The 20,071-nt window shown below is 38.6% G+C and overlaps 1 protein-coding gene across 7 annotated transcripts in view; it reads right to left on the bottom strand.

The window, feature by feature from the left end:
- The window catches only part of LOC124640410 (ETS-like protein pointed), a 116,077-nt gene that overhangs the window by 15,261 nt on the left and 80,745 nt on the right, over nucleotides 1-20,071 (bottom strand). For all 7 annotated transcript variants that reach the window (XM_047178174.1, XM_047178175.1, XM_047178172.1 and 4 more), the window contains 3 exons: nucleotides 14,882-14,998; nucleotides 10,641-10,844; nucleotides 10,190-10,321 (listed from right to left, as the gene is read on the bottom strand). In XM_047178174.1, coding sequence (XP_047034130.1) covers nucleotides 10,190-10,321; nucleotides 10,641-10,844; nucleotides 14,882-14,998 — 453 coding nt within the window. The remainder of the gene's footprint in view (nucleotides 1-10,189; nucleotides 10,322-10,640; nucleotides 10,845-14,881; nucleotides 14,999-20,071) is intronic.

Below are 20,071 nucleotides of genomic sequence, written 5' to 3' on the forward strand. Positions count from 1 at the left end.
ACGCGGCCCGAGCGTAGCCGACTGGGAGCCGAGCCCGCCCGAAGCGTCACGAACAAACACGAGCCGCGACCTGTCGCGTCACCTGCTACAAGACCAACTGTTGCGCGACCGTTGATTTTTTTGCTAACCCTCCTGATGAGTATCACGAAAATTAGCACGGGCACCTTCTAACGAAATATATACCGACCACAACACAATACATAATTAACTACTGCAGTATGACTCGTCAGACATTTAAATATAACGCGGTCAATTTCTAGGTCGGAGCATGCAAATTGTACCTATTTGCAGTCTAATTAATCTATCCATGCGAATGTAACAAATGAGCATTCAATAATAAACATTTCATTCTTATTAAAACGTGGACTTATTTTCCTGTTGCTTATCATTTAAGGAAAATAAAACTTCAGCCGTTGTGCAGAACGAAAACAATATAGAGTCCTGTTTGTAGAGCACGTGAAATAGTTATCGTGGACTTTACAGTTTTACAAAAAAAGATGGATATGGTTTAAGTAGCTGTGGGTAAGTAAACATGGTTTGTACAAGTATTTTGCGTGAACAATGCGTTGTAATTAATATTTTTTCTTCACTTAAAAATACTTTGCGGGTTCCAAGTGTGGAGGCATTGTTTCTCGAAGATATAAAAACAAAACGATTAAATTGTTCGTACGATACACTAGACAGATAATGAACTGGCATAATGGATGTAGTGACGCATCTAATTGTAGTCTTTTTTCAGCGGACACGTGAAAATGTTATGTAGCTTCGTGTGCTAAACTACGTACCTGGACAGTCCTTAATAAACGATAACTTATGGAAATGACTAAATTGTTATGTTCGGTATTATGCCTCTATAGCACTGATAGCGTAATTAAAATACAGCGTAACAATTAGTATTTAAATTTAGAATATCAAATCCAACGTGACAGTGACGTACGAAAATAAAACAAAAGAGTAAAGATTAATTTAAACTTGAGAAGAAACGGATTGTTTCGCAAAAGTAATGTGTAAGGTAACGTCGTGTATCATAATTACGTTATAATAATGACCATGACGCGTACGGCCTTGACTATGATTCTCATTCTCATTGTTTGATAGTGGCACGCGAGACGCAACACACTTGAATTTTAAATTTAGAATACTTCCATTTGTGTCTATTGTAAGTCGGCGCGACTGCAAATTGTTCTAACCTTTATGTAATAACAACGTTAGTTCTTTTTTTAATTTGATCCTTTCCTTACCTCTTTTTACGACCTTCTTGCATTAGAAATTATTATAAAATTTATAAATGATGAAGAAGATAATGACTATGGATAATTTTAATAGCGAAGTTGAAGTGAAGGAAAAAATCCGAAGCTGATATCGATATTTGAATAGGCAGTAGCAAATAAATGAAGTTCTCCAGGATGTTGACAAAAGTTTCACTTTACATGATCCTCGAGACAGATGCGTTTACATGCGATATGATAGAATACGATGTGATGGGAGGGCACGAGCTAGGGGGCTGGCCCAAATCTGGGTCAAGTTACAGGGGGTGGGTACTAAGTTGGGTCACAAAAGGTAGTTAAGGGGCGAGGATCGTTCCGGGACATAATAGGCACCTGAGCACGTGTGCTACCGGATACGGGACGCTATTGTCTGCCGGAGGAAGCGATTTCGACGCCGTCGGAAGATCCGACGCCTATTTTTTGTTAGTATGCTATAACACTTACAGTCACAAATATAATGGTTGGTGCGTGATAAGGGAGAAAAGTGACCATAAAGTTCTGCTGCCTTATTTGACGAGAGACCACACAGTCAATAGACATTTATGTCGTCATAGTCTCATTTGACGACGTGACCTCTGATTTATGAAGACAAATAACTCGTGGAGACATTAGACAAGTAGTAGTTATGTAGTTGGCGTCATGTCCTGAAAACGACCATAATTCATACATGGTATGGAATCGCAACAAGTCCTAAGTGTCCTAACTTATTTAAAGGCTCGTTGTCAACTAACTTACAAGTACATGCAGGTTGGGAACTAGGAGAATGAGTCTGTGGAGCGCGAGCAAAACGCAATTAGCGAGACGAGAGCACTCCACGAGCGCCTTTCCACCGGGAAATAGCGCGGGAAATGAGTTTCCAATATTTGAATAAATGCAAAGGAAATAAACACGCGGTGGATATTGTGATCGACGAACAATCTCCCATCACGTAACATGCTGCACCAGGAAATGGAAACAACTGTAGTGATGTGTGCAAAAAATATATGAACATTAGTGGCGGCCATACTGTTACATTATTGTTCAAACCGTTATTTAACTCGTGGACTTATTTCGACGGATTTTACGTAGCGGCGGTTTTACTGTCATTGTTTTATAAAATAGGACATGCTAATGCACCTCAAAGAGCGGCAATAAAAAGCAGAGAATTACGTATGGCATCCGCGTAATATCGATCGCAAATACCCAAACCGATATCGAGACAAGTGACCGGCGGCAATCGATATTCACAAAGTAAACTCCCCATTCCCATCGTCGGTTTAAATTTAAAAATACAATTTACCGAGGAATTCCCTGCTTTGAATTATATTAAGTGTAAACAATAAAGCGTTAGCGAGCGTATCGGCCGCGGCAGGCGACGGAAGTGCCAGATAAACAATCTTTTTTAGATAAAAACACTGAAACCAGTCCATAAATCTGTACAGCGACGCGGGAGCACTTCATCCTGAACTGTCGCAGAGACGTGGCGATGCTTCAGCGACTACTAACGCTTGCATATCATTACACCGCCGCCGATTGACAACATAAAAAGATTTCTTCGGTAACGGCTCTAACCTTTGCACTAATTAAAATACAGCGCATCCGGCCCTTGACGATTATAAAAACTGATTGAATCCTCATTTGAAATTCAACCTGTGTTCTCTATTAGTCCGAGTATAAGGTTTTAAAATTTTTATTTCCGGCGAATTAAGGATACGGTATATTATTTTGTGACATTCATTAAGTATAATTTGTTTTTTACTTTTTTAGTTATAAAATAGCGGCTATTACATTTAAAAGTAAATTTTATGAGATTTAGTTTGTCGGCTATTATTGTGTAAGCTTGCACCGCGGCAGTTTTTGTCAACGCTGAACGATGCGCATTAGACGATGTTTCGTGGGTAGTGTTTTAAATTGGAGCGAGCCCGGGACGTCACTTCCGGTACCAATAATTTATTTCTCTCGGCCTCCGTCATGTGTCGCGATGGCGCGTGATACGACATTTATCCAGGTTTATATTTGGAACGATTTCTGAGAATATTATGATTGTGACATATTCTTGTTTGAGCGACGACCTCGGAACTACATAGCTGTCCATATGTATTGATGTGCTCGTATTATAACTATAATTATCTGAGCGAGTTTGCTAGTTCAATATTATCAAAATAGCATGTTTACGCTGTACTGTCTTCAGCTTCAGCTGTAGAGTTCTAAAATGAAGATAAGACGATGCTGATTTTGATGGGCATTGTTGTCAGCAATATTTGTTGTTTTTAAATAAACTGTTATCACCATACAAATAGCTGATAAAGTTTGATATAAGCATGGCAAAAAAGAAAAAAAAATGTTATCGCGGGTTGAAAAGCAAAAAGGTTGGTTGTTGTAGTGTATGAGTGTTGTGACAGGCGTATCTCACTCAGGGGCAGTGTTGCGAAGGACAGTGCGCCCACGCCGTCCGGCCGCCGCGCCCCGCACCCCGCGCACCCCCGCGGCTCCCTGCTCAAGCTGATAACGTATCGGGGGCACGAAATACACTATCGCAGAACATGCTTTGTGTGGAGAAGAAGTCTACCACAATCCAAGTTTCAGCAGAACTGAAATAACTAATGTGTTGGGAATTTTCCATATAAAAGCTTGAAATTAAAAAAGATGTTAAAGCTTGAACCATGTCAACTTCGTTAATATGTTCGACAAGCATTTCGGTGACGGTTAAACGCGTCGAGAAAAATGAGTGATTTATGTGATTTACTGCTCCCGAGGCGCAATCAAGGCAAACTAAATGAGCTTGGCAGACAATTAAAATGCGCACCACCTAATAACGGATAATGAAGACTCAGCAAATATTTGTTTTTGCGGGGGATTCCTACATTGAGCGTACCACGGCCGCAAATAAGGCAATTAATTGAATTCGGCACATTAAAGGTGCCGCCGGCGGGCTTTGTCGGCGCCTCGAGACGCGCAAACTGCAGTAACCCAACACTTGTATAGGAGCTTGTCTACCGACACTATGGGAACGCGAGGGATTCGCCAAACTCCTTCATACGCCGCTATTCCCACACTTGCCGATAACAACACAAAGGCTTTGCCAAAAAGCACCTGCAAATTACTAAATTCATAAACGTATCGACTTTCAAGTAAAAACCGAACGAGCTTTAAAACGAGCTTTTCAATTTTATTACGTTCCTTGTGTAGAGTAATCCTGAAATTACAGCAAAAAAAAATGTGTGTTAAATTGTTATCTGAGTAGGCACCTACGAGTTGTTTAAAAAATTCCATGACTTATTTAAATACACCCACACATATAAATGTTTATAGGCATTCAAATGTTATCAGGAGAAGAGAATAAAATGGAACGTAAAAATGCTAAGCATATTAAACTTCATATTACTCACAAACATAAGAAGTGAAGGAGCTATTCACTGGCCGAATTAATGCATAATTGTTTAGGATCGACGCATTTTATATAAACTGAAACTTTTATGACGCTATGAATGTTTATCAATGCGTTTCGTCGACGATATTAAAATAGCAGTAAAATGAATCCGATAAGGGCAGCTTTTGAATATTAAAACCCTTTGTGTCTGCACTGACCCTTACTTTTTACATTATACCAGTACAATAACATTGACAAGCAAATCAGATTTAGACTTTGAATCAAGGACACGTGGGATAGGAAGAAAAAGGCCTGATTGAAAGGGTACTCAGTAAGGGCCCTTATTAAAGGCTTATTGGAGGACAAGAGCCCCTCAGGGTCGCGGAGCGTTTGCAAGCACCCCATCAAAGAAGCACCCTTGCTCTTTTCGTGTGCCAACCCTTAAGGGCTGATTTTTTTATTAACTTCTTACCTGCGTGCACTTGAATGGGTACTAAGGTGGGATTACATGTTTTTTTATTGTTACACAATGAATATGTTGTTCACGGTCTATCGGATAACTATCAGTTTAAGTAAATGGCGTTCGTGCAAGTGCTTTTATTTTGTTGTTAATGAAGCTGTAAATAGAATTTCGTAGTTGAAATGCTAATTCCGTTGTATTAATGAATTAATTGGTTTGTTGTTTCGCGTTAGGGTCTTGTTTTATTGACCTTTTTAAGTTTATCATACTACTTCTAAAAACTTTACTTGAACTTGTGATATGAACTGCAGTAGTACGAAATAATTGAACAAAGATAAGACATAAATGTTGATAACGAAAAACTTTGAAATGACATGCAATTTCTAGAAGCGGTTAGCTGTCTAAGTTTTTTCATCTTTTCTATTACATCCCTTATTTCATTATGGGGTCCTTTGTACGAAATTTTCTTGGTTCGTAATTTGAAAAGCTCGCGCACGTGCGCAGGAGTGTGTATCGGGTTGCACCGGAAGTTCGCCAGTTGAAACACAATGGCGGCCGGATGTGGCTGCTCGAAACGACACGTATCTCTTTATTGATATCTTAGAAAGCTCAATATTTTTCAATCTTTTTTTTACTAATATTTTTTTTTTACTATTGACAGTTATGAAGTGAATGTAAATGATATTGATGCTCGGTTCTAATGTCCTGATTGTGTTTTTTGTGATTTATAACGGGTGTTAAGGCTGTGGTAGGTCCATAGAAGCAGCTACTGTAATATAAAACTTTATTTAATTTTACGATAAAGTGGATACGTGTATTTAACATATCGTGGAAACTATTAAAATGAAGCTAGGTACCAATGTGTCCTGTGTCTGTAACTCGTTCTTCTATTACGAATAAATTACAACTAAACATTATTTTTATGAACTTTATACCAACGTAAAGTTAAGCACGATCCACTTAATAAGATGGCCCTATCATTTGTTAAAATTAGTAATTAAGAGTCGTAAATAGCAGAATTTATATTTTAATTACGCCTAATTGAGCCTATTACGTTGAAATCTGTGTTCGACATGATACTCTATACATGCTACGTTTTTAAATGATATCGATTGGTTTTTATTGAATAAAAAAGCTGAATAGTTGTAGGGTAAGGCTATCGGGTCGGGGCGGGGCCTCGCTCACTGATAAATCAGTGCGAGTCGCATGCGCAGGACAGCGGCCGCCGTACTCGTCGCCACATTAACTGCCCATATCACTTTATGGTAATAAATTATTATGATTGGCTGCCACGTAACCCGCCCGATATATTGCTCAGCTAACTCATAAATGTACGCTAATAAGGATGACTGTACCCGCTGCGGTTTATTGCCGATCGGACTACTTGACTGATGTCGTATTATTTCAGGACATGCTTTTGATTTCTGTTTACGGTACTTATAATTTATGTCTAACCGCTTGGATAATCAACAGTTATCGGCATGTAACAGATACAAGGATAAGCGTATGTACACATCAGAAGAGTTCGTTCCAGCCCGGTGGGTCGCATGTCGCGGCGACAGTCTATCGTGCCCATGAATTTTTCAGAACATTAGACATATTGTTTAAAGTATAAGCGATTTTGCAACGTTGTTCCGAGGCGTACGTCCGGCGATTAGTCGGCGAGTGCGCAACGCGAGGATGTGCCGCCGGCAAGCGATCGCTGGCCCTTGCGACAGCGCGGATGCCACGAAATTGCACCAGCACAACATTAACCATACACACGGTTTATTAATACGAGTGCAGTTGCAAAATATTGAATATATACGATGTGTTTTTGTGCGTTAACCTTCAGCTTCGTCGGCCCACTTGCATTAGTTGGGCACGCTCGAGTTGACGCGAGGACGCGAAACTCACCCGACGCCGAGTGCACGCCGATGCGCTGACGACACCAGCCTTCGTGCACTTCTAATCACGGCTTGCTCACTTTCAGCGGGACGTAAAGGTCCCTAGCCTCAAGAGAACCCAAAAAGAGATTTGGAAAAATAGGATAGCACTGCAGTATGCAGTATATTTAATTACGACTACCAACGTCTTACTAATATAATTAAAAAGACTAATTCGTTGAAAACTAAAAAAAAATTGGTAGATATTCAAAACGAAAATGCAAGTTGCGTTTATCAAAAAGTTCTATATGTTTCAAACTCATAGGTCGACGTGTCAAGTCAAGTGGCCATAGACCAAAGACTATTGGAAGCATCTAAGTCAAACGAAAAATGATTTTCATCAGATTGAGAAAGCTGAAACTCACCACGCCACACAATAGCAGGGTCCAACTCTGTGGAGTCCCTAGAGCGGGAGCTGGGATGCAAAAACATAGCTTAACCAGAATCCAGGCTCTCCATACTGTGTCACATACACTCAAGTCACTTGCCACTTATCCTACGGGACACGCTCCCAAACAGCGAAGAAAAACAACAAAAAAATAATTACTGTGCTAATCGAAACGAAAAATAAAAAAGTATAATTAAGGTTCCAAGTGCTAGTTAGTGCCGACACTGAACTTTCAGGTAGTGCGTGCAAGAGTAATGCGAGTGATGAGTAAGAGCGCAGCGGGCGAACACTGACGCGAGCCGACCTGCGCACGCGCCGTTCCTCGTGGTAGGGGCGATTGGACAATCTACTCTTAAAATGTACTTTAATTGAACATTTGTTACAACTAACATGTGCACGTATAAAGTGTTACACTAAATATAATTTGTAAAATACTTTTGCTCTTAAAATAGACGCAACATTTCATTGTTCCAGCAGCGTCATCGCAATTTTAATGATCAAGTAATTTAGCTTACAGGGTGGGACGTGATTTATGACACTAAATTAACGTAGGATTCCCTGTCTGGCCTTGTTTTTTAATCACTTCAGATGGCTCATTGTCCTGGCTTATTAACCAGCGACATTGCAAAAATGTTTCATGGTTATTCTTGCGTCACCAACGAAGTATAGGATCGTTAAAAAATGAAGATGTCACGTTTGAAATTGTGGTACAAGGTGCAAGACGGGTTGGCAGACCTCGGCTGAGCTGAAAGAGAGCGGAAAAACAGCGCCAAGGTCGACGTATTGCGCCACACGCCCAGCCGACTGGAAACCGTATGTGTGCTGATACTTACACGTTACTGTAAAACGTCGCTTTTTTATCAACGATAGTGTTTTTATAATTAAGTTAGTAAGTCGAAACGGTATCGAACTAAGGTGAGCGATCGCAGCAGTAAAAGTTATTGTGCTGGGTTTACGTAGTTTGGAGTGGATTTATGTTAAACGATGCATTGCGCTCTGAAGGAGCTTATGTAGAACACAGATCTAAAATCAATGAGTTTATCAAATAGACCAATCATTCAAGTGAAAAATAGGTGAACATTCAGAAATCTTTATTCTTGATTAAATGTATAACTTTAAATATTCCGTGTTGGTTCATCCATTAACATTCCGTGCTTTGACAAATGTTTGGGTCAAACCCACCGAATATAGACTTTATCTATCATCATCTGCTTCCAAAATATGATAAAATATGCTGTTCATCAATTAGTCTTGTAAATTAGTTGTCTAAATAGAGGTGGCGACGAGACCACCCGTGTTAACGGCGGCCAGAGGACATCTTGTCTCCTTAGTTAATTTATTATTTCAGTAGCTGAGCAGCGCGATGCAGTCAAAACATCCCGCACCGATGATTTACAACGCAATAAACACCACGTTTTATATCTAATGGAAATGAGCTTTTATCCGTGAGATTACGCAGCCACCCCCGATTGTAAAATTTGATTAATTATCATTTACCGACATATACCTAAAGACTAGCGCAGTTACATAACTCAGCGCAAATGAGACGTTTGACAAAACGTCCTTATTGGCGATGTGGCCACTTAAACTGTTACAAAACTGTGCCTACATTTCCGTGTCAAAGCAAATTATAATTTAAAGCTACTACAGTAATAGGCTACAAGGCCTATTTTTCTGTGTATTTCGTAAGATTAGTTATATAATTCAGCGTAATATACGTGACTGCGATCAGATTTATGTGCTGATTAACAGGTCGATGTGAAATGAGCCGCATCTCCCTAACGCTGGTCGACATTTACTGTTTCGTTGTGTCAAAACAATCTATTTTACAGAACTGATCGTAATTTCGTCTAGACTTACGATTAGTTATTTTTATTTCGTGATAAAACTACATTTAATTATATACTGTGAACTGGGTGTTTATAAAATACTCTGACTAACATACGGGCTACTCATATCGTTAACTGTTCAATTTCATGGTCTGTAAGGATACATTGCACGGTGGCATTGAAAAAACACACTTAATTTATTATTTAGACAAGTATCACACAGTAAACATTAATGCAGATCCTAAAGAAAAAATGCCCTACATTAATATTAATCCTAGAGGTAGAATACCTAATAACCAACTGCACATGTAACATGTAAACTATATTTAATCCTGTGCTAAAAATACGTTTCTGACATTGCACATAAGTGCTACGCGAGGTTCGCGCTCCACCTAATTGTCGGGCTATCGGCTGCTTGTAATGAGCCATACTTTACTGCACTTACCGTCACCCCTTATCTGTATTACACGTTTATGTTTCAAACGAGTAAACACTAGTAGCAACTGTTTTATAATCCTACGTACATATTTCTTTTTATATTTGTTTTACAACCTACCTACCTCTTCGGAGAATATAGGCGTGATGATAGTGAAACATCAATTCAGCCTTATATTGGCGAATTTTTACAAAGAATTTTTTTTTTATCGATAAAATATCGATTGATATTATTGATCACAAAATCTTTGTAGCGGCTACGGCGTAGCAGTCGTAGACCTCTCGTAGACCGGACCTATAAGCTACGCTTCATTTGACGTAACCTCACCTATCTTTAAGATTGAAACGAGATAAAGATGTGATATTTTTGCGTATCCTTAATATTTTCAACTATATTTGTAGTTTTACTGCGTTTAACGTAAATTGTAGAACACTAAAATATTTTTTTGTTTTTTATTTGTTGTTCGGGGTTGTATTTTCACTGTAGCTACATTTAACTCCGTAGTACTCCTCCTGCGTATAAAGTAAGACTTACCAGTATTATTGTTGTTGTTGTAGTGGTGCGCAGGCGGCGGTATGTTGTACTCGGGCAGCTCGGGCAGGCAAACGTTGCTCTCGTACATGTTCGGCGGCACGTTGGCCAGCAGAGAGCGCTCCTTCTCCACATCTGTTGAAGAAGCTCGTGAGTCAGTTTTAGGGTCTTTTAGAAGGATGATTTTGTCTAGTAGAGGGTATGTTATGTAGTCATGTGTTGAAGACATGGAGACTACGCAGTCAGTAAATGGAAAAGGTAAATTGTGGCTAACATGTTATATGTTATTTGCTAGTTGTTTCGAATATCGAGGGGTATATGTATTTTAAGATTTGAGATTTTTGGTTTTGTGGCAAAACGTAAGCTTATCAGGTGTTGTACATAGATAAAAAAGGGCCACTAATAAAGATATTGAGAAAAGTAAAACATGCTTGTGCAGTATACAAATACCTACCTTTCTGCAGTATCTCGAGGTGCTCCCACAGTATGTCGCCCATGAAGGCGGGTGCGCGCGCGACGAACTCTTCGCGGCCCATGGCGCAGATGTCCTTGCCTTGCGTGCGCGCAAACTGCTGCAGCGCTACGCCTTCCAGCGAGAACTCGCGCGCGGCCCAGCGCAGCCACGCCGCCACCGCCGCCTCGTTCCATTGACGAGGATCTGAAGACAAAATGGTGGTTTTACAAATCTATACTAATATTATAAAGCTGAAGAGTTTGTTTGTTCGCTTGAACGTGCTCATCTTAGGAACTACTGGTCCGATTTTAAAAAATATTTTAGTGTTAGATAGTCTACTTTTTATCCGTGTTCGTGCGGAGGTTCCTATGGCTCCTGAACCACTAGCGGAAGCTAGTTAATTAATACAATGGTATCTAAGACGGCTGTAATTTCAAACATCAGTTTTGCTTCGTTGCTATTAATAACTTGAGAAATCTGCTTTAAATAAAGGTTGTTACCAAATAATTGTGATCGATAACAGTAATATAAAATTAACGATCACCAATTACGATTGAAGATGTATTTGTAGATAGGAGGAGCGTATGAAATTGGAGGTTCAGTGGCCGTGATTGGCGCTATCGAGTGCACTTTTAGCCGGACGGTAAGGGCTGCAACATCAACAATTAGTGGCGCAGGCGCAGCGAACCGACGGCTTGCCTAACAGCGGAACTTGCCTCACGCACCGGAAGCGGCCCGACCTTGACGCCCAATGTATGTACCCAACAACCGATTGTCTTTACAGCTGTGATAAAGGATTTCTAATGCTATTTCTATTATAATATAAAGCTGTTGTTTTTTGGCAAAACTGTGTACTTTCAACTATGGAAAAAGTAATGTAGAAAGCTTGACCTCTTCTGGAATGATGCTGATTGTGAATGATTAAACAAAATAAAAATACAATACGTTCTGTCATACAACTACATTCTTATCTACTACTCATATGGAAGGGCAAAGAAAATATTACGCCAGTCATTATTTACTCAGGGAAAAGGGTTTACCGCTGCGCTCGCAGCTTCACAAGGAAGAGCGATCAATCTAATCAGTGGTGGCCATTAAATATTTTCTAATCGCCGCTAGCTAGGTTAACTACTAGAAAAAGTCAATCGATACAAATGGAGTTATGTTATAGATTGCTCTTACACTTGCAACTTGAGTTTTTCCCTCAGAAGCGGGAGAGCTGTCTAATAATAAATAATTAGTTTAATTACAGCTTTTAGTCGGTGGCCGTCGCGACTTGGCGGGTAATGGTTAATGCTATGAGTGGCCACGAGAACTGCGTACCTGACTTTGTAATGAATGAAAGCGTCTGTAGTTTTAGGTTAGCGTTTTAGAGAAATTGTGTGAATATTGATTCGATTACGATGGTTACTAATACCTAATTTAAAATAGATTCCCTATACGATTTCACTACTGTTTAGTTCCTACATAGCTTGTTATAATGGTATTTATATAATTTCTTTAGATTTCCTATTACGAGACTTCAGTATTAAAAACAACATGTTTAATGTATTATTTAACAAATAAATAAAGTCGCACCTGTGTACAAGCCAGTTCTTATGTTAATAGAGTAATTTTATTATCAGTCGATTGTGGGATAACGATGTCCGAGCTACTATAGGACATCATTGTGAACGCTGGGATTCATTTTATTAAATGTTAAGATCTCGACAAAGATAACGTACAGGCTTTACGACTGTAAAACTACAATGAACGATCTTTGACTTTATTTACGTTCCATCGAGTGTTTTCTTTATAGCTCTGTAGATTTTGTTTAAGAAATAATGCAGTGTATTTTTTACGTTTTATAAGAACAAATGTACACTTGATTTGATGTGGTTCGCTTTGATGGCTATTGCGATTTCTTTATTCGTTTGAATAGGTTTCCTGTGTACCTACCTATACGATTTTGTACGTGTTCTTTTAACAATTCTTACAATAAACACATATGTATTTATATAAGTAGGTATGCTTTGTTGCAAACCATATCTTTTAAATATAAACCCATTTCTTTATCAAACAGCTTGTTTCTTCAAACGAGTTCAATTAGAGCGTAAATGTTATTTTTAGAGGTACCAGTTTCTTAGCTACTTATAGTCGTCATGTGTTGCACACTGATAACATCTAACCGTTATCTAAACTGATATTGCCAGGATTAAGGGGGGAGTATTCCCACACACGATGCCTGATAGGATAGTAGACAAAATAGTACCTTAGCAATCGTAATTGTTATTGAGATTAAGTGAGTTGCATTTGTTTTGCAAGTTTTTTCATATTTTTCTAATAACAGTAATTTTATGAGGCGGTATTTTTTCGAATTGAGGTTCTTTCGAATAAAGGTTCACAATAAGCTAAGCTTCTATTATTGTAAGCTTTCGCTTAAGATAGACAAACTTTTAATAAAAAGAACGAAAGTACTGCATGCGGGAAAAGGTGGAATCTCTTTGTATTATAAATGGAATGTTTCTTTTTGGAGAACGCTGTACGGGATTCGTATTGCCACTGGTATTACCCTGATTAATGACGTGATCGTAAATTGATATCACTTAAAAAAAAAGAAGGTTGCAAAACGAGGTTTTCATTTCAGAGTACTTTAAAATTATCTAATGAGGTTTTATTACAGAATTTATTACGTTGAACAATTAAAGAATCAAGTCGATTTGACAACGCGTCGAACTGACGCACACTCGAACTTCTGATAACGAACCATACGACCTTACTGTTACGACCACGAGTTATTGTTGTTTCGTAACTAACTTTACATTATTTAAATACGTACCTATATTTACTTAAAGTACCTTTAAAACAAACTCTATAGAACTCGTATCCGAATTGATAGTTTCGCAATAAACTGTAGCTTCGTTAGCACCCAATACGTGTTCCATTGATAAAATACAATAATCATAAAAGATTTAGCAAGTGTTATTCATATCCTGCGCGTGATTTCGTGTTAGATGCGCGCGGGCACACCGGAAGCGCGAATAGACGCGGCGCAGACGCACGCACTTCCGCCGCGCTAGGGCATCGAACCCGCCACCTGTCCACTGTATGATCCTAGGCAAATAGCAATATGTTTTACACTGACTACAATTTACAAAGCTAATTGACAATACCCCTTTTCTTAATTACCAAGTGATTCAATTTTGTACTGTGAAAAGTGTTACATTTTATGCACTTTGGTATCGATTTTTGTAACTGAAAAATCGGATAATCGATTACTTTAACAAAAGTAAAGAAAACTGTGGTGTTCAGTCACCAACAAAGGTGGGTGAGTGTATCGCGGCGGTCGCGACACGGCGACGCGTCCGTCACATTACCATATGCAAATGATACCTTGTATTTATACGCTTTGTCAACTGTACGCTAACAGTTTTTGCTTGTAACCAGTATACACTTAAATATTGAACAAGGGAAAAACAAGACGGCTATCAGAACATTCTTACGCGCTAACGACTTCACTTTACCTCCGCGGTCACAAAAACTCAGACGATTATTTGTCGCGCTTGTACACAGCTCAGACCACACCAGACGACCAATTTGCACTTTAATGATTACAAGCATGGTCATCTGCTAGAACGGCCGACGGGATTCCGACTGCAACGTGCGACTTACTAACAGAAATTCATCATAATTTTATTAGCTTACTTAAAAGCAGGTGCATCATATTAAAATGAACTGATCGCATTAAGAATAACATGAGATGATTTTTTTCCTCCGTCTTCAGATCTCGAGCGACTGAAGTCTTAAATTAATATTTATGCGGTTTTATTGCCTTTTCTTCCTGAGCATAAAGTGCTATTGGTGAACGCTTCCAAATGAAAGCCGGCGTTTACATTACTAAGAAATAAACCGTTGCTGGGGTATTTTCTCATGGCTTCGCGGCTGAATATAACGAAATGTCTTAGTGTGAAATTATCTAAGCATTTACTGAACGTTAAACAGTAATTAGAGTGTACTTTATAGCTCAACCTCCATCCAATGCTTACTTTAATTGTCTATAAACAAATGTTAATTATTTGGATATAATGGTCACGAAATTAGCTATGTAAAGTGTATTAGCTATCTATTACAATTAAGATAATGGTTGAAATACACATCATGGACTGTTTCTTCGGTTACCTATCGTTGTAAAGTTACAGCTTTGAAAGAGTTACTTTTAACGCTAACCTTCTTGGTCAATTAAGAAAGAAGTTCCTTCTTACCTTTGGGTACGCCGAGGCGCAGTTGCTCCTTCTCCCAGGAGGCGAAGGTAGCCTTCAGCGCCTCGGCCATCTTCTTGTTGGTGCCGGGCGTCAGCGGCGGCACCTGCGACGGGATGTCTGTAACAACACATACATAATACATTACACATATGTCTACATTTTTGGTCGATTTATACTAAGTCAGTATATGTTTTAATCTTGACCGTGTAATGGATTAAACCTCTGAAAATTTTTGGGAACCGATTCTTGAGTCTAACGTCTGGCACTCTTAGAAACTTCCTTTTTTAAAAAGACAAGCGCTCTGATTTTCTAAGACTCCGTAGATGCTATTTATTATTTTAATAAGCTCCTTATAATCAGGTTTGTTCATATGCATGGGCGCTAGATCTGATCTGTTTGCAATGAGTTATTCATAAGCCTTAGGGTTATTTCGAACTACATCCACATAGATTAACGCCGTAGTTTCACCGTTTATTTAATGTCGGACGTTTTTAAGCGCAGAAGAAGTTCAAGCTCTTGTCAACCGAGATCATTATCTATCGGATTAATTACTTTATCTACGGCATTTATACCGAGCACCGAATAACAAATTAATAGCCAACTTTTTGAGACTTGATGGTTTCGAATAAAATAAATCAGAGATAAACAAGCAAGATTGAATTTAGTGTATGTGTGTGCGTGAGTGTCCGTGTGTAGTTCTTGTGCAGGTTTGTAGGCTTCATTCATAAGTGCGCCTGGTTTGTGGCGTATGTGCGCGTGAGGTGCGCGTGTGTGAGTGCTGCGCGCGCGCACCTGCCGACCAGTTCTGAGATGCGGAGATTTGTGCACCTCTCCCACGGTCGGTGCCCGCTCGGCCTCTGATCTGCTCTAGCTGAACCTCGTTCTGATATAATTTAAATTTTTCTCTGTGTTCGTCGTTTGAGTTTCAATTAGAGCGAAAGAATTTTGTATTCCAATCACAATTAAGTAAATAAGGCTCGAGACGTTGCTCGGCTCTTTGATGTTGTGTAAATGCGGTCTGTTTCAATAGTGTCATGTTTTGACGTCTCCAAATGAGTCGAATGAAATTTTCCATACGATGAAATCTTTGATATATGCATTCAAAACAAGCTGTAACATTTTTAACCGTTAATTGTGTTTTTAAAACATAATTTTCGTATCTAGTTTTTATTTGACTCGGATATAGAAAATGTCTAAGACAAAGTAACAAAATAATAGGGGTTGTTTATTCTATTTTTATTTTCCATAGCAAAGAGGTGCACGTTGGTGCAAGGTGGTCAAAGTTGCGTCGGTTGCGAATCACGCCGGCATTAATTGCAGGCACTCTCGCGCATTGTGATTTACTCGCACTATATATCTCGCGCAGCTGCACTTGACTCACGATTATTGCGCACACACATCTTTTTATACCAACCCCGTAGGTACTGCGTGCTGTGATTACATTGTTAGTATAATTTCTATCATTGAAGATTTCACGCAATTTCATAGAATCTTCTTTATTCTTTTTTTCAGTCAATGGCAGCAAGATAAATTGTGAATAACATTGCTTGAACGATTTCAAGACGGCAATTTGTTCACGCATCAAAAAAGTTCGCGTTTCATCTTGATGATTTTTTATTTACCTCAGTGGAATTAATGGCTCGTTTAATTGAAGTATTTAAGCTCATCTCTGTACGTGCAATGTGCATTACACAATATGCTTTTTATGTTCATTGTAGACTTGATATTATATTATATGCGTGTGTAGAATGTATCGCGTTTATAAGGCACCTGCGCGTACGATATATCCGAGCCAATATAATACAAGGTACTGATTCGAACGAACGCTAGCCAGCCTCCAGGCCTCAGTAATTGTTCACAACTGATAGCTCTCTAATTCATACTTCTGTCAATGAAAAACAAAAAAAAAAGCCAGTAGGTACTACATCTTTTATTTCAAGATCAAATCATTCCCAACTAATTAATGATGTAACATATATTTTCACATCAAACAACTTGGTATATGAAAGTACATAATATTAAAACTTATGTTCTTTAAAATTATTTTGAATGTTATAGAAGAAGTCGTGTCATCTAAATGTTTAAACGTAAATATATGCACCGCCTCCGTGGTCGTTAACTCGAGTGTTGGGATTGTACCAAGGTTGTTTTTTTTCAAGATGAAAAGAACATTAATTATTTTTGACTGTTATAAAGTTTGCAGAATGGCACTGTCGTATACGCCTGTAAAACTCACTTCACGAGATTGTGAAAAAATAATTTGAAAACAAATAATGACTAATTTAATACCCCGATGAATAAAACGAATTTATTTTATGTTTTTCTAACTAACAACATTTTAAATACGAAACTATCAACGCTCAAGAAGAAAACGTGATTTTCCGAGATGCCTTGTATTTCTTAAGATCGTAATTATCTGCGGAGGATAATGCAAGAAGGTGGTGGCACGAATAACATTCGTGCTTGGCATTAAGATCTGGAATGGCATTTTTGATGTACAAAAACTACGATGACAAGACTTCCGTTTCCGTAATTAAAGTAATTAATCCTGAGGGATTTCGGTTTAATTGTCCCATAGTTTCCGATGAGCGCCATCCGTTGTACGATATTGTCACTGATAGCTTAAAGTCCGAATGGAAAATTTGTATTACTTAATTATAGCCATTAAATGGAAGGCTGGCTGGTTGAAACAAAAAAAAATTAACAGTAGATTTTTTATCCGCGATTTAAAAATAAAACGGCTTAAAAACAAACAATGTATCAAGTCATGGAGATGTTCTAAACATGTGTAAGGTTCTCGGTATCGTAGCTGGCTGAAGAGAATCGTGAATGGCGTAGATAAGTGCACAAAGCACCGGAGATGCGCCGAGTGGCTCAGCCGTGGCCGAACCGCCGAGGACGGGCCGCAACCTTCATACTTTCGGCAGTCTTTTGTAATACGTCGATTGTTTTCAAATTACGATTTAATTTGTTTGTTTTTTTTTTTATATAGAAAATATCTATTTATAGCGAATTTCTAGATCGCTTTGTGATATTTTCCATATCACAAAGCGATCTAGAAATTCCACTACCCGCAATATAAGAATGTGTAACAGCAAGAACAATGCACGCAACAGGCTACGTTCCTTACATCCAACACATTTCACATTATGCTAATGTTCAATGGTTGGTAACAGGTGGCGAACGAGGGTCGAGGGGAGACCAACCGACACTTGTTGCGTCCACCTAAACCGAACGTGGATAAGGAAATGAAATGACTTCATTATGTAAGGCCATTTTATCTGTATTGAATTCTAATATTAGTTTGGAGGTAATTTTGCGTTAAATCTATAGGTTTCTGATGGTAGGTTTTCTAAGGCAAATATGAATGTAACAAGTGCTTTCGATGAAGAGGTCAAAAGTGTGGAAGTTAACAGTCAATCGTATGAACTCCAAAAAAACCTTGAGTTCAAAAAACCCAACGCATTGTGTGGTACATAATACGGTATTTGAATACTTCATTCTGTTAGAGGAAAATAAGTGTTGATACATGAATAATTTTATGTGTATCTTCATAGTCGAGCAATCTCTACAGCGGCGGCCACAATAGCCCGCCAGAACAAAAGCTCGCGCCATTTTTACCGAACCTATTGTTCACCGTTTGAACTTGGAACGTCGCGTGACGTAAACGGCGCGTGCGCTGTTTCGCATTCAAATCGCCGCCGTCTTTTTGCTTATAATTATACTAAATATCATTACAAAACGATCATTCTTGCTAAAAGCTACGATTAAGGCAATAATTTGTATATAATTGCCTTATGTGAATGTAGTTGTCAATTTCCAAAGACTTCTTTTAAAGGCTTTTATTTCTTTTACCCATTTCTGTCATACCGAAACGTGGCTTTCATGTGTATATTTTGAATCAATTTAGGATGTTATGGACCATGTGATTAATTCGGGCATTATAAATAATGCCCGAGCATTATGAATAATGTCTAGCTTTATCGGGCCACATGATTAATAACTATCTTAACTTCATTATTTATCACATTGCACGGGCATTATTATATTGCTACATGACAGTTGGGCAATTTGATAAAAAAGCTATATTTTACGCGGTGATATTTTACTTTTATTAAGAGAAGATATTAATTATGCCAAATAATAAGTCTATTGCTTAAACTTTAGTTTATTTTGTTTTGTAATAATAAGTAATTTCTATAAAACAATATTTGTTGTAAAATATTTGTTTTTTTAATAATATTTTTTGTTATATTTTTAATATGACTTTCCTTAACTTTTAAATGCAAGAACTAGTAAATTTTTAAGGCAGAAGTCCTTCATAATTAATCCAAATCATGAGACTGATTATTTAAGTGGTTTGATATTTCATCATCTCAGGCATAGGACGTCCACTGCTGAACATAGGCTTCCCCCTTAGATCTCCACAGATACCTGTTGGAGGCGACCTGCATCCAGCGTCTTCCGGCGACCTTTATAAGGTCGTCTGTCCACCTCGTTGGTGGACGTCCTACGCTGCGCTTGCTAGTCCGTGGTCTCCACTCCAGCACTTTACGACCCCAACGGCCATCTGCTCTGCGAGCAATATGGCCTGCCCATTGCCACTTCAACTTGCTAATCCGGTGGGCTATATCGGTGACTTTAGTTCGTCTACGGATCTCCTCATTTCGGATTCGATCACGTAGAGAAACACCGAGCATAGCCCTCTCCATAGCTCGTTGAGCGACTTTGAGCTTTGAGATGAGGCCGATAGTGAGAGACCACGTTTCGGTGCCGTAAGTCATCACTGGTAGCACACATTGGTTGAAGACTTTCGTCTTGAGGCACATACCTCATGTCGGACGAAAAGACATTGCGTAGTTTCCCGAACTCTGTCCAGCCGAGTTGGATTCGGCGGTTGACCTCTTTCTCGAAGTTGGACCTGCCTAATTGGACTACTTGTCCTAGCATAGCGTTTGATACTTAGTTTATTTTAAATTAAATGGCAATAACAATAAAAAAAATTGAAATTAAATATGTTTGTACTACTTTGCCCAAACAATCACGGGCAATATGTATAGCGCCCGGTCAATTTGATTATTTAAATAATTGTTATCAAATTGCACTCTCATATTGGGCATTTTTCATAATGACCGGGCATTATGTATACTGCCCAATTTATCACTTGGTCCATAACAAGGATATTAGACA

The sequence above is a fragment of the Helicoverpa zea genome, chromosome 20, assembly GCF_022581195.2.
Source record: "Helicoverpa zea isolate HzStark_Cry1AcR chromosome 20, ilHelZeax1.1, whole genome shotgun sequence".
NCBI lineage: Eukaryota > Metazoa > Arthropoda > Insecta > Lepidoptera > Noctuidae > Helicoverpa > Helicoverpa zea.